General features: G+C 36.4%; 2 protein-coding genes and 1 pseudogene across 2 annotated transcripts in view; 2 read left to right on the top strand and 1 right to left on the bottom strand.

Moving 5' to 3' along the window:
• Positions 1–15,824, top strand: part of NARF (nuclear prelamin A recognition factor) — a 94,297-nt gene that overhangs the window by 68,052 nt on the left and 10,421 nt on the right. The gene's annotated exons all lie outside the window — the stretch shown is intronic.
• Positions 6,111–15,821, top strand: LOC141510877 (stromal cell-derived factor 2 pseudogene; annotated as a pseudogene).
• LOC141514414 (small ribosomal subunit protein uS14-like) lies at positions 10,356–10,565 on the bottom strand. The gene has a single exon (XM_074225222.1). It carries the CDS (start codon positions 10,563–10,565, stop codon positions 10,356–10,358), a length of 210 nt encoding a protein of 69 aa, XP_074081323.1.

The following is a 15,824-nucleotide window of genomic DNA, read 5'->3' as shown; positions in this document are numbered from 1 at the left end:
AGCATCCCCTCAATTTCTAATTCTGAGCCAGCACAAAAAAGAGTTGATTTTGTATATGTATATATATATATATATATATATATATATATATATATATATGTATATATACATATATATATATATATATACACACACACACTTTTGTATAAATTTTTCAAAAAAAAAAAAAGAAAAGAATAGAATAGAAAGAAGGATACATCCTTGTTTCACTCCATTGGTGACCAGGAAATCATGAAATTCATCCACTTTTCAGAACCCAGGCAAGCACACCATCATGAAACAGACACACAATACTGGTGAACTTCTCTGGGCAAAAAATTTTGACATAATTTTCCATAAGCTCTTACAATTGATGGTTTCAAAGGCCTTGGTCAGATCTACAAACATTGTATACAGTTCTCTGTTCTGCTCCTGGCATTTTCCTGGAGTTGTTGGGTAGTAAACACCATATCAGCTGTTCTTTGACCCTTTCTGAAGCCATACTTGCTCTCAGGGAGGTGACCATCTTCCAAGTGAAGGATCCGCTTATTGAGGACTCTGGCAAGAATCTAATCATCAATGACTAAAAGATAAATGCCTCTTATGATTTTCACAGAACAATCTATTACCTTTACCTTGATAGAGATGAACAAAGGAGGCATCCTTGAATTTCTGGGGGATAACCTCTTTATAACATATAACCTGGACAATTTCAATAAGCTTTTGAATGAGCAATAAACCCCCCACCTTAAAAAACTTAGCTGGAATAGAATCAGCATTGGGTACTTTTCCATACAAAAGGAGCCTAATGGCATATTTAGAATCTCATCTTCAGTTGTAACTTCAGCTAGGGATGGATTGACTTCAACATTAGGTAAATGATGAATGGCTTTTGCATAGATTAATGACAGTTTGTTAAGAACGTTGTAGTAGTCTTCAGCCCATTTCTCTAGGATCCTGTCCCATCACTAATCATTGTGGCTCATCCACACTGGGTAGTTGAGATGTACCAAATGTCTTTGGCCATAAAAGGCCTTTAGTGCATCATAAAAGTATTTTGGATTGCTTTAATTCTCATAAAACTGAATTTCTTCTGACTTCTTACTGAGCCAAGTGTCCTGCATCCCTCTAAACTTTGCTTGTATTTTACTTTTGAGAGAATTAAATGCTGCCTTAACTATGCTGCTGGTAAACCCTGTGGAGTTCTCATTTTTCATTTAGCAACTTATTATTTCCCCATCATTTTCATCAAACCAGTCTTGATGTTTTCAAGTGTTCTGATCCAGATGAGCAAGTGATACAGATGCTGTATACCAAATCTCTGGAAGCTACTCTGGAAGTGTGGCTACTCTTTTGTCAACTATGTGTTGGCTCAACTTTCCCTTCAAAACTATTTCTGCTTGGAGAGGCACTCTGATTTCTTGACATTAATTCTCCTGATAGTCACTTTGCCTTGAGGCTGCCACTTCAGTTGAATGTGAATATTTAGCTTGGAAATGATAAATCTGTGATCAGTCCAGTACACAGTACTTTTGTCATTCTCACATCCTATCTGTCTCTTCTCTTTACAGTCAGAGACTATTAGATGCCAATGTTTGCCACTAGGGTGCTCCAGGAAGTTTATTGTGACTAGGTAAATGGAAGACAGTGTTTGTGTGCATGAGATTCACAAGTCATCAGTAGTGACCATTGTTGTTATTTCCAATTCCATTCCTCCCAATGACTCCCTGCCATGTCTAGTAGTTTGAGACTATTCTAGCATTAAAATCACCAAGAATTATAAGAGTGTCTTCTTTTGGTACATTGATGATAATGGTCTCCAGGTCTTCATAAAATTTTTCTTAGAGTTCATCAGTATTTGTCATGGTAGGAGAATAGAAATTAATGATGGTGGCATGGTATTTTCCTGCAAGTGGCAATCTCATTGCCATGAGCCTTTTGTTCAGTCCTTTTGGTAGGCATACAAGCTTGTTGACTAGGTTAGTTTTGATTACAAAATCTGCCCCAGCTTTGCAGTGTTCCCCTTCAATGGGACTGCTCCATAAAAATGTATATCAAGCTCCAATTTCATTATTCTTGCCTTCATTTATCAGCCTTGTTTCACTCTGGGCTGCTATTTGGATATGATACCTCCTGAGTTCTCTTGCAATAAGAGATTTCTATCTTTTGAGTCTATTGTATCTTATGTCTATGAGTGTACATTCCATGCACTGATGGTGAGTGGAATCTTTGAAAAAGTTTCTGTATATTTCTTTGTGTTTCAAATAAGGCTAGATTCCCTGCCTACCTTGGTAATCAGGTCAGGATTGGGTAAGCACATAATTTTTAGGGCACCTTTTCTAGCCCCTTCCTTATACCAAGAGATGAATAGTGTGATCCTTAAGAGGGGGGGCTGCTGAATTCCATTGATCCTTCCAGTGAGGAGACAACCCTTTCACCTGGGCCACCTATATGCAGGATTGTGACTACAGCTCCCAATGTATCTTCACTTGCTGCTTCTTCATTTGCCTATCACTACAGGACTTTGAGGTAGGAATGATAAAGTGGTATGGGTGATGTCTTTTGATTCATGTGTAAATTGGATTTAAGTGAGGCATAGTTGCACAAAGTCACCCTCTCTTCAAAGTCATCATGGTCCAGTGGCAAGACAGAGTCAAAACAACTATTGATGGCTCTAGTTGCAGTGAATGAATTTGGCATCTTCAATGTCTAACCACAGTGCCTGCCTCCCCTGCCTTCATGGCTATCGGAACAAAGTGTTCTCATCCACCCATTCCACCAGTGGAAGATCTCACATGCTTGGGGTAAACACCACATCCCTCACCCAACTCTCTTGGTTACCCTCAACCGGGTTTAGCCCATCTGCCGAAACAAGTTGTGACCACTGCCTGCTACAGCTTCTTGGAGTCACAGGTTAAGAGTTAAGTGGCTCAGGTGTGCGCATCAAAGGTTTCAGAAAGTAGCCCTGAAAAAGCTCAGGAATCCTCACAGCAAAGGTTCTTGTCTTCCTTGAAAACACACACATACACACACATTAACATTAATGTATCCTCATACATTTATATATATACACATATACATTTTATATATGCATACATTTATATATACATACACTTACAAATATATATGGACAATAATTGTGATGTAAGAAATTGTATGAGTGATGAATATAGGGAAGCATGAAAATGTCTATATAAATTGATGCAAAGAAAAATAAGCAGAGCCAGGAAAGCAATATGCACAGTAACTACAATTTAAATAGAAGAATGACACACCAAAAGATTAAAAGTAAATGTAACAAAATTATAAAAGATCAAGTTAGATTCAAATGGATATGAAAAAACACCTCCAACTTTGCCCTTTGTGGAGGTAGGAGGTACACAGCTACTACACATTGCATGTTTGTAGACTTTGTCAATGTATCAGTCAATTGACTTTTTTTCCCTCTTCGCCAACACACACACACACACACACACACACACACACACAAACACACAAAAACACACATTATTTGTATTATGAGATAGCTCTCAGGAAGGGTGAGGGATACATAGCATACCATACATAGTAAGAAACAGAAAACATTGGAGCCTCTAGGTGGCATAGTGGATAAAGCACCGGCCTTGGAGTCAGGAGTACCTGCGTTCAAATCTGGCCTCAGATACTTAACAATTACCTAGTTGTTTGGCCTTGGGCAAGCCACTTAACCCCATTGCCTTGCAAAAAAAAACTAAAAAAAGAAGCAGAAAACATTAATTAAAAAAATTTAATGAAAAGTGGAAAGGGAAAGTTTTTATCAGTCAGTGCCTAGAGAAAAGAACATTCCCTCCAAGAATACTTGTAACCATGAGGTGATCTTGGGATTAGGACCTAGAGGGGGCATGGATTTTCCCAGTCTCACAGGTCACAGGATATGACTGCCTTGGGAGGTCAATATTACAATCAGAGGAGAGGTTGAGAGTTTACACAATACAGTGAGGGGTGGCAAAGTAAGAGGACTATTGAAAGATAAGAGTAAAAGTAGTTGCATTGGAAAGAAAGCCCAAAGACCAGCAATCACAGAAGATAGGATGTGACCCAGCATCCCCCCAGGGAGCTAGGGTTCCCACTCCGGAGATTTACTGCCTCACTGCACTAAAAGAAATGGAAAATGAAGACTGATACAATAGCAATAAAATAGATGAGTTAGGCTGATAGAAAGGAGAAAAAACTTTAGAAAGTATCCCTGAAAAGGCTTCTTTTTTATTCTTTTTGTATTTGTTGTGGAGGGTTTTGTTTTTATATCAATGCCTTTCAGACATGCCTCACCTTGTAACAAAGGAAAAGTTAAGTAAAAATAGTGCAGAATTCTCTTGATACCAGATACCAGATGTGAAGAATTATCCCGAGAATATTTTGGAGACTGTTGTTTAGTTGGACTGTTGATTTATTATTTATTTATTTTTTGCTTGGCAAGCATTTATTTCCTATCACTCAGCTGGGGCCGGGGTGGGGTGGGGGGAGGGAAAGGAATCCTCGAGTTCTAACAAAAATTCATAATCAATCAAAATAGATTATTTCATTGGCTATGTCCAAAAATATTTATCTTGTGTTGCATCTTGTATCACTCCTCTATCAAGAGGTAGATAGCATGTTTTATAGTTGGCATTGATCAGAATTCTCTTTAAATTCTTTTTTTAAATTTGAATTTTATTTTCGGTTTCAAGTTCTTTTCCTCTATTCAACTCCTCTCTCCTCCACTTAAATGGAACGAAATGATACCCATTATACATATGAAGTTATGCAAAACATATTTCTACTTTAGCCTTGTTTTAGTGGGGGGGGGGGGGAATGTGCTTCAATCTGAATTTCCATCAATTTTCTATATGGAAGTAAGAGCATGGGTCCTTTGGAGTTAAATCATTGTTTTGCTCATAATTACTAAGTCTTTTAAAGTTGATTATCTTTAAAATATTGCCATTACTATGTACATTATTTTCCTGCTTCTCACTTTTACATCAGTTCATATAATTCTTGCTAGATTTTTCTGAAACCAGCCCTTTCATGATTTCTTGCAGCAAGTAAGATCCATAGAAAATAATATGTCCAAACTTTCCTAAAAAGATGGACACTCCTTAGTTCCTAGTTCTTTGATACTACAAAAAGAATTGCAATAACTTTTGTACAGATGAGTCCTTTTCCTCTTTTTTTGATCTCTTTGAAATGTATGCCTAATAATACTATATCTGGATCAAACAGTTTACACAACTTATTGATTTTTGGGTCATAGTTCCAAACAGATTTTCAAAATTTCTGGACCCCTTCACAATTCTGCCAGAAGTGTATCAAAGAACTCATTATCTCACAGCCTCTCCGACATTTTGTCATTTTCCTTTTTTTTTTTTGCAACTTTGTCAGTCTTATGAGTGAGTGGTGGAACTTCAGAATTGTTTTAATTTACATTTCTATAATTCTTAGTGATAAGAAGCATTTTTGTATGAATATTAATACCCAAATTTTTCCTTTGAAAAAACTGCATATTTATATTGTTTGAATAGCTTTTCCTTGGGGAATGGCTCTTATCTTTTTATAAATATAAACCAATTTCTTATGTAACTTGGAAATAAGAACTTTGTTAGAAAAGCTTTCTGTAAAATCAAATTGACTGTATCAAAGATGAATGGATTGAATTCTCCACCAGTGAAGAGGAAATTAAAGCAATTATTAGGAGCTATTTTGCCCAATTATATGCCAATAAATCTGGTAATCTAAACAAAATTGATGGATATTTATACAATTTATGCAAAAATATAAATTGCCAGATTAACATAAGAAAATAAAATAAATAATCCTATTTTAGGAAAAGAAATTGGACAAAACACTAACATCAGTGAACTTTTCTAAGGAAAAAATTCCCAGGTCCAGTTGTATTCACAAACTAATCCTTCCAACCATGTAAATAGCAATATTAACTATTTGAGAAGATGGACAGTGAATAAGAAAAAAAAATTTGTTCCTTTTTTGACACAAATATAGGACTGAAACCTAATCCTGGCAAAATGAAAAACAGAGAAAGAAAACCAAATCAATCTCCCTAATGAATATTGCTGCAAAATTTTTCAGTAAAATACTAGCAAGGAGTTTACAGCAATATGTCACAAGGAATCATACACTTACGACAAGGTGAGATTCTGGGCTGGTTCAATCTTAGGAAAACAATCTGCTTAATAATCAGTAATAAAAACCAACCCATAATCACTTGATTATCTCCATAGATGTAGAAGAAACCTTTGAAAATACAACTGTATAGAGCAAAGATTTTTTTTCCCCTGTAGTTAACACTATTTCTTTCATAATTTTGGCTACATTGTTTTTGTGCAAAACTTTATTTTAGAAATCAAATATTTGTATTTTATCTCTGTTCCTTGTTTGGTCATAAACTTTTCCCCACATCTATAAATCCATAAGGAAATTTCTTCCTTGCTTCTGTAATTTTTTTTTTGTTTTTTTGTTTTTTTGGTTTTTTGCAAGGCAAATGGGGTTAAAGTGGCTTGCCCAAGGCCACACAGCTAGGTAATTATTAAGTGTCTGAGGCCAGATTTTAACTCAGGTACTCCTGACTTCCAGGGCCAGTGCTCTATCCACTGTGCCACCTAGCTGTCCCCTGTAATTTGTTTATGATGTAGCCTTCTAAATCTTAAGTCCTATATCGATTTGGAGCTTATCTTGTATATTGATATGAGGATTTCATCTAAATCACTTTGTTCCAGACTGCTCTGGTTTTGCAACTATTTTAATCAAATAGTATGGCCTTATTCCAGTAAATGGGGTCTATGGGTTTATTGAATACCAGGTTACCAGGTTCATTTTTTTATGTTACATAATTAATCTTTCTCACTGAATAACTGCTCTATTTTTTAAACATTATTTTTTAGCCAATATCATTTTTAAAATTATAATTACTGCTTTGTAATTAGTCAGTTAGCTTTTATTAAGTGTTTTGTTATGTGGGACACATTAAGTTACACACTGGGATACAAAAAAAAAAGGCAAAAGCATGGTTTGAGCCCTCAAAACTCATACTTTTAAGTTAACTTTAAAGTTAATATAACTGCAAACCACAATTTTCAAGATATATACAGGGTAATTGGGAGATAATCTCAGAAGGAAAGAACTAGGAGGGAAAGGAAGGAGGGTAACTAAGATAGTTTGAAATCTGTATTTCTAAAGTTCCCTTTCTTCTTGTCTTTCATTATTTCCCTTTAGATGCTTATTTTTTTGTTCTTCTGGATGAATTTCTTTATTATTTTTCCTAGATCTATAAAATAATACTATTTTACTTTGATTGTTATGACAACAAATTGATTTAAGTAATATACTTATTGGTTCAGCCTAATTTTTTGGTTTTTCAAATTTATTTTAGTTACAAAGCCTATCATTGATCTATTATTTCTCTTTTGTTAATGAAAATATTGAGATATAAACTTTCCACTAATCATTGTTATGACTGTAAAGCAATTTAATCTCCAGTTAGTTTTTAATCTCTAATCTTTTCTTTAATGGATTTTATTGAACATAATTTTGCTGCATTTTGGTCAGTAAAGAATATGTTTATTATTTTATTTCTCCTTTTCTACATTTAGTTATTAGATTGCTATGTCCTGAAAAATATTTAATTTGTATATTTACGTCCTAAATTTTTAGTGTTTTTTGTTAGATTTGACATGATCTGAAAGGAAATTAAAATTCCCAACTATTGTAATTATACTTTCTATTTTTGCCTGTATTTTATTTAGCTTTTGTTTTTAAGTATTTAGATATTATGCCATTCGGTACATAAATGTGAAGTGCTGAATTAGTTCTTTGTCTATGGTACCTTTCAACATAATGTAGTTTCCTTGGTTATCTCTTTCAATGAAGTCTATTTTTGCTTTTGCCTTCCTTGAGATTATGATTGCTATTCTTGCTTTTCTAAATTCATCTAAAGCATAATAGAATTTTTTCCAGTTCTTTATTTTGACAGGATGATTCATTACATTTAAAGTTTTTTTCTTCATTTTGAATTTTGTTTTCTAATGTATTCTCCTGTTCTTGTTCATTTCGTTTGTTCATATCCATAAGTTATTTTCCTTAATTCCTTAAATTGTATTCTTGTCCATCTTATTGCTTATTCCCTCCCTTATAAAAAGATGATGAGAGGAGAATGCTTAGGATGAGTGCTTTCTGGTTGATGAAATCTGTTTTTGTTCCCCTGCTCACCTTTACTTTCCTTTGCCTAAAACTCAATCACAACTGCTTATTCTTTTCTTGTTCTTTCCTTTTAAACCCTTCTTTTATGATCTGCTTGCTGAGCTGTGGTCTTGTTCTCCTTTTCAGAAATCCCCCCTTTTATTCCTCCCTACCACCCTTTCTGTTTCCATATGGAGTTGGATATTTATTCATACCAAATTGTTTGTGTTGTGCGTGTGTGTGTGTGTGTGTGTGTGTGTGTGTGTGTGTGTGTGTATTTTCTGCCCTCCTTTGAATGATTCAAAGGATATCACTTCCTTACTTGTATGCCCTCATTATGTTGAAATAATTTCTTCTACCTTTGTTCATCTTTATTCTTTTTTTTTTAAACGATCATTAAAACATAAGAAAATCATTCCCAGAACCTCTTTCATATTTAACTGCCTCTGTGACTGTTGATAACATCAGGAGACTTGAGGGGGTACCCTTGTATCATTTCATCCTATTAATGGGCTTCTAGGACGATGGGGCGGTGGGGCCGGGCCGGGGCCGCGGCTCGGGGGGGCCTCCGACCCGCCCCTGGTCACCTGCGGCTCCGTCGTGAAGCTCCTCAACACGCGACACGACGTCCGGCTGCACTCGCAGGACGGGCACTACGGGTCCGGCAGTGGGCAGCAGGCGGGTCCGGCAGTGGGCAGCAGTCAGTTACAGGGATATTAGATGTGGATGACAGCAACGGTTACTGGAGGATCCGAGGACAAACCTCGACAGTCTGTGAGAGAGGAACCCTTGTGAAGTGTGGCCAGGCCATGCGGCTGACTCAGGTCAATACTGGGCGCAACCTTCACGGCCACCACTTCTCTTCACCCCTCTCTGGCAACCAGGAAGTGAGTGCATTTGGGGAAGAGGGTGAAGGGGACGATCTGGATGACTGGACAGTCCTCCACAGTGGCCCACACTGGGTGAGTTCAAACACGCTTCTACTGACGTGCTGCTCTCTGTCACGGGAGAGCAGTATGGCCGACACATCAGTGGCCAAATAGAGGTGCGTGGCATGGCCCAGCAGAGCCAAAACAACTATTGGAGAGCCGTGGAAGGCATCTTTATCAAACCCAGTGAGCTGCTTCGCTCCGAAGCCCATCATGTTGAGCTGTGAGATCCTTTCAGCTCCTCTCCACCTCACCACACAGTGTTGGAGTTGCACCCACTGCTTTCCACCCTGGAGCAGCAGCAGCCTTATCATCCCCTGGGTGAGGATCCAGCATGGGAAATTTTCAAGTTCTTAAGAGCAGCAGCTCCCTTCCTGCCAATATGTATCTATCCTTATTCTGGACTTGGTTTCACCTTTTAAATGTGGGAGTTACTACCAGTGGTGGGACTGATCTTTTCATCCATTTAGAAGAAATGGAGGTGGAAGAAATAATCTCTTGAAGATAGAAATTCCCCTCATTTGCATGCTTTGGCATAATAATCCGTTAATAGGTGGAGTACAGTTTCCAACATAATGCTTTTACTCAGGAGTAATAAAAAGAAATTTGATTCTATTAAAGGGCTTCTTGATCTGGAGAGTGCCTAAAAGGGACAAGAAAGTTTAGTGATGGAATGAGCTTCTCTAATCCTGGGACATAAATTTTCTCACATGCAGAGGAATGGATTTCAAGCATAAGAATGGTAGTTCACCTCATGGAATAGAGAGCAAGCCTCTTTTATAACTTCCTACCTCACACATCTTCCTATGATTTCACTTTGCTTTCTTCCTTTCTGATCACTGACCTTGCTCAGTGGTAAAGTGTATCAGAGTTTGTAAACCAGAATTGTATGTGGAAATATCTCGTTTGCATGCTCATATGTGTGCAATTTGAGGAAAATGTTTCCTTCTTTTCCTTACAAAAATGTTTTGATTCCCTCTTCTTTTTTATATGATTTTCACTTTTTTTATAATTAATATCTTATTTTTTATTTTCACATAATTCGTTGAAGGGTCAATAAATTCACACTAAATTTTAGTCATAACTGAGATGACTTTTTAAAATTATATATATGCAAATTAGCATAGCAGGCACAACAGAATCGATCTTCAGGTGGATAGATCAAATAGTTGTACAGACTGAAATACAACGGTGGCCACTGATAGAGTAATTAATGAAGCAGAGGTCCGTAAATACGATTTAGTCCAACTTGATGAAGCCAATGTCTTTCGCATACTGCCAGAAGCACTGGCGGCACATGTTCAGGCTATATTTGCGGATCAGGCCATGGTGGTTCGAACAGACACAGCACGACCAAGACCCCTGGCCAAATTTACGAGGGGTGCTCCAGTAGAGCTGCTGGTGACCTTTGGCGCCACTAGCAAAGATGCGAGACAAAAAGAAGGCCATGATTTTCACTTCTTAGTGATGACCCTTACTCCCCAGGCTTAAGAAATGGAACCTTCCTTCATAATACCCAAGTGTAGTCAAGCAAATTAAATAAACACATTAATCGTGTCTAAAAATGTATGCTTTATTCCTCACTTATCAAGTACTGCTATGTATTAAGTACTACGGATCCAAAGACAAAAGTGAAACCATTTCAACTCAAGAAACTTGGGGGGAGGGGGAGGAGAATTCTGAACTTTATATTTTAGGCCTAAACCAACCAGAAACAATTTTGGTAAATTTTGATTAATTAAGCATTTCTACTTAAAGAAAAGGGACCGATGTCTTAATATTCTCCCTGGCCACATGCAGTTTCTGAATTATAATTATGGCATTCTTGGAAAACAGACAAAATTCCTCATTGAAATAAAATTTAAGTTATAGCACTCACAGCAAAGTCCAGTTACTTTTTGAGTCATTTTCCTAAAATCATTCAGTCTTTCTTTGATCCTTCCCCTTTAAGGACTGGCCTTTCTAGTTGATCAGAGGGGGTCTCAGGAGATACCTAGGAGAATGGTTAGGAGATGGTTAAGCCAAGGATTTTGTTTTCTTAGTCTGATCATTACCCTAATTCAATCAAGGGGATCAGTCTTGGGCCCCTTGCCTTTGTTCTGTCACAGCTGTAATTCTTAATAGTTCTAAAAGAGTAAATATATGTTTCATAAGTTAAATTCTATTGGAAGAGGGAGTGTGTGTTTGTGAAAATAGAGAAATTAGGCATTGGTATTTTACACAGAAATGAAAAATTCAACAAAAAGTTAAATTAACTTAAAAAAAAATGAGGTCGGGGTAGCTAGGTGGTACAGTGGATAAAGCACCGGCCCTGGAGTCAAGAGTACCTAGGTTCAAATCTGGTCTCAGACACTTAATAATTACCTAGCTGTGTGGCCTTGGGCAAGCCACTTAACCCCCTTTGCCTTGCAAAAACCTAAAAAAAAGAAGTCACAGCAAATGATTCCTTTTTGAAGTAGAAACAAGTCCCTTGAGTGAATTATTAACTATGTTGCAAAAGAAAACAGACTAAAAATAAACCAAGAATAATGAAGTTTTATAAAAGTGTGCTTCGATCTGCACTCTGATTCCATCAGTTCTTTCTCCGGAGGTAGATAGCATTTTTCATCATGAGTCCTTTCAGATTATCTTGGATCTTTGTATTGCTGAGAATAGATAAGTCATTCACAATTGATCATTGTACTCAATGTTGCTATTACTGTATACAGTGTTCTCCTGTTTCTGCTCATTTTACCTTGTCATCAGTTCATATAAGTCTGAGAGCATTTCTTGTACAATAGTATTCCATCACAAACATAAATAACTTGTTTAGTCATTCCCCAAATTATGGACAATGCCCTCAATTTCCAATTATTTGCCACCTCAAAGAGAGCTACTTTTAAATATTTGTGTGTGTGTGTGTGTGTGTGTGTGTGTGTGTGTGTGTATACTCATTAGCCAATCTCATAGATTTGGGTGGTACTCAGAATTGTTCTCTAATCAGTAATGCTTTAGAACATTTTTTCATATTAGTTTTGATTTCTACCTGTTCATATATACTTTGGCCATTTAATCACTTGAAGAATGGCTTATATTCTTATTAATTTGAGTCACCTCTCTATAAATTTGAGAAATGAGACTTTTATAAAGATTTTTATTTATTTTCAGTTTTACAATTTTTCCCCTAATCTTAGTTCCCTCCCCCACCCCCACCCCCCACAGAAGCAATTTGTCAGTTTTTACATTGTTTCCATGGTATACATTGATCCAAATTGAATGTGATGAGAGAGAAATCATCCTTAAGGAAGAAACATAAAGTATAAGAGATAGCAAGATCAGACAATAAGATATCTGTTTTTTTTCCCCTAAATTTAAGGTAATAGTCCTTGGTCTTTGTTCAAACTCCACAGTTCTTTCTCTGAATGCAGATGGTATTCTCTATTGCAGAGAGCCCCAAATTGTCCTTGATTGTTGCACTGATGGAATGAGCAAGTCCATCAAGGTTGATCATTGCCTCCATGTTGCTGTTAGGGTACATAGTGTTTTTCTGGTTCTACTCATCTCACTCAACATCAGTTCATTCGAATCCCTCCAGGCTTCCCTGAATTCCCATCCCTCCTGGTTTCTAATAGAACAATAGTGTTCCATGACATACATATACCATAGTTTGCTAAACCATTACCTAATTGAAGGACATTTACTTGATTTCCAATTCTTTGCCACCACAAACAGGACTGTTATGAATATTTTTGTACAAGTGATGTTTTTATTTCATCATCTCTTCAGGGTATAGACCCTGCTGGATCAAAGGGTATGCACATTTTTGTTGCCTTTGGGATGATTTCCAAATTTCTCTCCAGGCAGGTTGGATGAATTTACAGCTCCACCAACAATGTAATAGTGTCCCAGATTTCCCACAACCCTTCCAACAATGATCATTATCCTTTCTGGTCATATTGGCCAGTCTGAGAGGTGTGAGGTGGTAACTCAGAGAAGCTTTAATTTGCATTTCTCTAATAAGTAATGATTTAGAGCAATTTTTCATATGACTATGGATTGCTTTGATCTCATCTGTAAATTGCCTTTGCATATCCTTTGACCATTTGTCAACTGGGGAATGACTTTTATTTTAAATTTGACTCAGTTCTCTGCATATTTTAGAAATGAGTCCTTTTGTCAGAAACAGTAGTTGTAAAGATTGTTTCTCAATTTATTACTTTTTCTTCTGATCTTGACTACAGTGGTTTTGTCTGTGCAAAAGCATTTTAATTTAATGTAATATAAATCATCTAGTTTGTTTTTAGTGATATTCTCCATCTCTTCCTTAGTCATAAACTGCTTCCCTTTCCATAGATCTGGCAGGTAAACTATTCCTTGATCTTTGAATTTGCTTATAGTATTTTTTTTATGTCTAAATCCTATATCCGTTTTGGTCTAATCTAAGTTTCTTCCATACTAACTTCCAATTTTCCCAGCAGTTTTTATCAAAGAGAGAGAATTTTTATCCCAGTAGCTGGACTCTTTGGATTTATCAAACAGCAGATTACTGTAACTGTTTCCTGCTATTGCACCTAGTCTATTCCACTGGTCCACCACTCTATTTCTTAGCCAATACCAGACAGTTTTAATGACTGATGCTTTATAATATAATTTTAGATCAGGTAGAGCTAAGCCACCTTCTTTTGCACTTTTTTTTCATTAAATCCCTGGAAATTCTTGACTTTTTATTTCTACATATGAATTTACTTACAACGTTTTCTAACTCATTAAAGTAATTTTTTTGGAATTTTGATTGGTAAGGCACTAAACAGGTAGTTTAGTTTTGGTAGAATTGTCATTTTTATTATATTAGCTCTACCTATCCATGAGCAATTGATGTTTGCCCAGTTTAATTTGCATGAGAAGTGTTTTATAATTGTTTTTAAAAAGTTACTGAGTCTGCCTTGGCAAATAGACTCCCAGCTATATTGTCTGAGGTTACTTTGAATAGGATTTCTCTTTCTAGCTCTTCCTGCTGTATCTTGCTACTTATATATAGAAAAGTTGAGGATTTATGAGGGTTTATTTTATAACCTGCAACTTTGCTAAAATTGCTAATTGTTTCCAATAGTTTTTTGGATTATTTCTTGGGATTCTCTAGGATACCATCTTGTCATCTGCAAAGAGTGAGAGTTTTGTCTCAAGAAATGGGGCTTTTATCAGAGAAACTTCCTATAATTTTTCCCCTCTAATTATGAATGCATTGTTTTGTTTGTGTAAAAAGTTTTAATCTGATATAATCAGAATTATCTTTTTTTGCATCCTACCATCTTCTCTGTATCTTATTCCATTCTAAAATTTTCCCATATCCACAGATCTGACAGGTAAACTATTTCATGTTTTCCCTAATTTGCTTTGTTACCCTCTTTTTGTCTTAATCATGTACCATTTTGACCTTGTCTTTGTATATAGAATAAGATGTTGGTCTATATCTATTTTTTTGCCATGTTGTGTTCCAATTTTCCCAGAAATTTTTTTGAAATAGTGATTTCTTGACCCAGAATCTTGGATCTTTGATCTGTCAAGTTCATTTCAGGAGGTCTAGAAGGGACTCCTGAAAAGGAACTCGAGTTACTGGTAGCACATGTAGCTTGGGGCAAGGAAGGCTCTGAGAAGCCACCTGGAGCTTGGAGAGCCCAAGTTTGGTCAGAGGGAGCTATCACAAGAGGAGGGACCAGGATTTTATGAATAATTATTTTTAGGCAGATGATGCACAAGAAATGTCAGAACAGGAGCTATTTTTCTTGACCTAATATTACCTCTGAAGTCCCTGATACAAAAGATTGCTGAAATAACTCTAGGCTATAGATCCCTGAAGGCAATAATCTTATATGTCCTTTTCCTTCTTGGGAGGAGTGGCTAAAGGAAGCCTAAAATCTTACTTCTGGTTATTACCTTTCTTTGTTTTTAAATAATTTATCTTTCAAATCATGATAGCCATAAGCCTTTGCTGATATGAGTGTACATATTGAAAATGAGAAGGAAATTTTAGAGAAACATCTTCAGAGAAGAGGGAAAGATAAGTCTAAAAGAAATGTTTTATAAGAGCAGTGGCTATGAAGAAGGTAGAGAGAGTTAGAGTTAAAAAAGAGAAAGAGGGAATTAAAGATTTTTTTTAACATAATTTCCCAGAATAGAAAAAGAACATTTATACAGTATGGTAGCTTTACTCTTGACTTTACTCTCCCAGAGACAAGTTTACCCTGCAGGGTTTGTCTTTTACAAAGAGACAAGTTTACCCTGCAGGGTTTGTCTTTTACAAAGAGATGATCAATTCAAAGATGCAGCAAGAACATTTTCCCCAATACTTGGGGACGTGCTCTCTCCTATACTGTCTTGGTCTTGGGAGAGGAGTTTGAGAGAGTAGCAGAATTAGGTTCCATTTAACTTATTCCTATGTTCTATTAGTCCCATCAAGGTCACCTCTAGATGAAGCATAACTACTGAATGAATCCTTGACCCAGCTTCTGCTAGCCTAGATACAGATGGTACTTCCTTGCTGCCTTTGGAACCCAGTGATACCAGTGCATCCTCTTGGACCTCTTAAAACTCAAGTAAATGGCACTTTGATCTATGACCAGATCACTTAAGATGGAGGCATCTACATGGAAGATGCCAGGAACCTGCTTTTTTAGGAGAAGATAATCTGTAATTATTATTGTTTTTAAGTCTTTGTCTCCATTTTGTCTA

Source organism: Macrotis lagotis, chromosome 2 (genome assembly GCF_037893015.1).
Source record: "Macrotis lagotis isolate mMagLag1 chromosome 2, bilby.v1.9.chrom.fasta, whole genome shotgun sequence".
NCBI classification, from domain to species: domain Eukaryota; kingdom Metazoa; phylum Chordata; class Mammalia; order Peramelemorphia; family Peramelidae; genus Macrotis; species Macrotis lagotis.
The sequence above is the reverse complement of the archived record's forward strand: the minus strand, read 5'-3'. Positions and strand labels throughout refer to the sequence as shown.

Excerpts from the sequence above, each read along its gene's own strand:
- LOC141514414 (XM_074225222.1), bottom strand. The coding sequence starts at position 10,565 with ATGGCCTTCTTTTTGTCTCGCATCTTTGCTAGTGGCGCCAAAGGTCAC.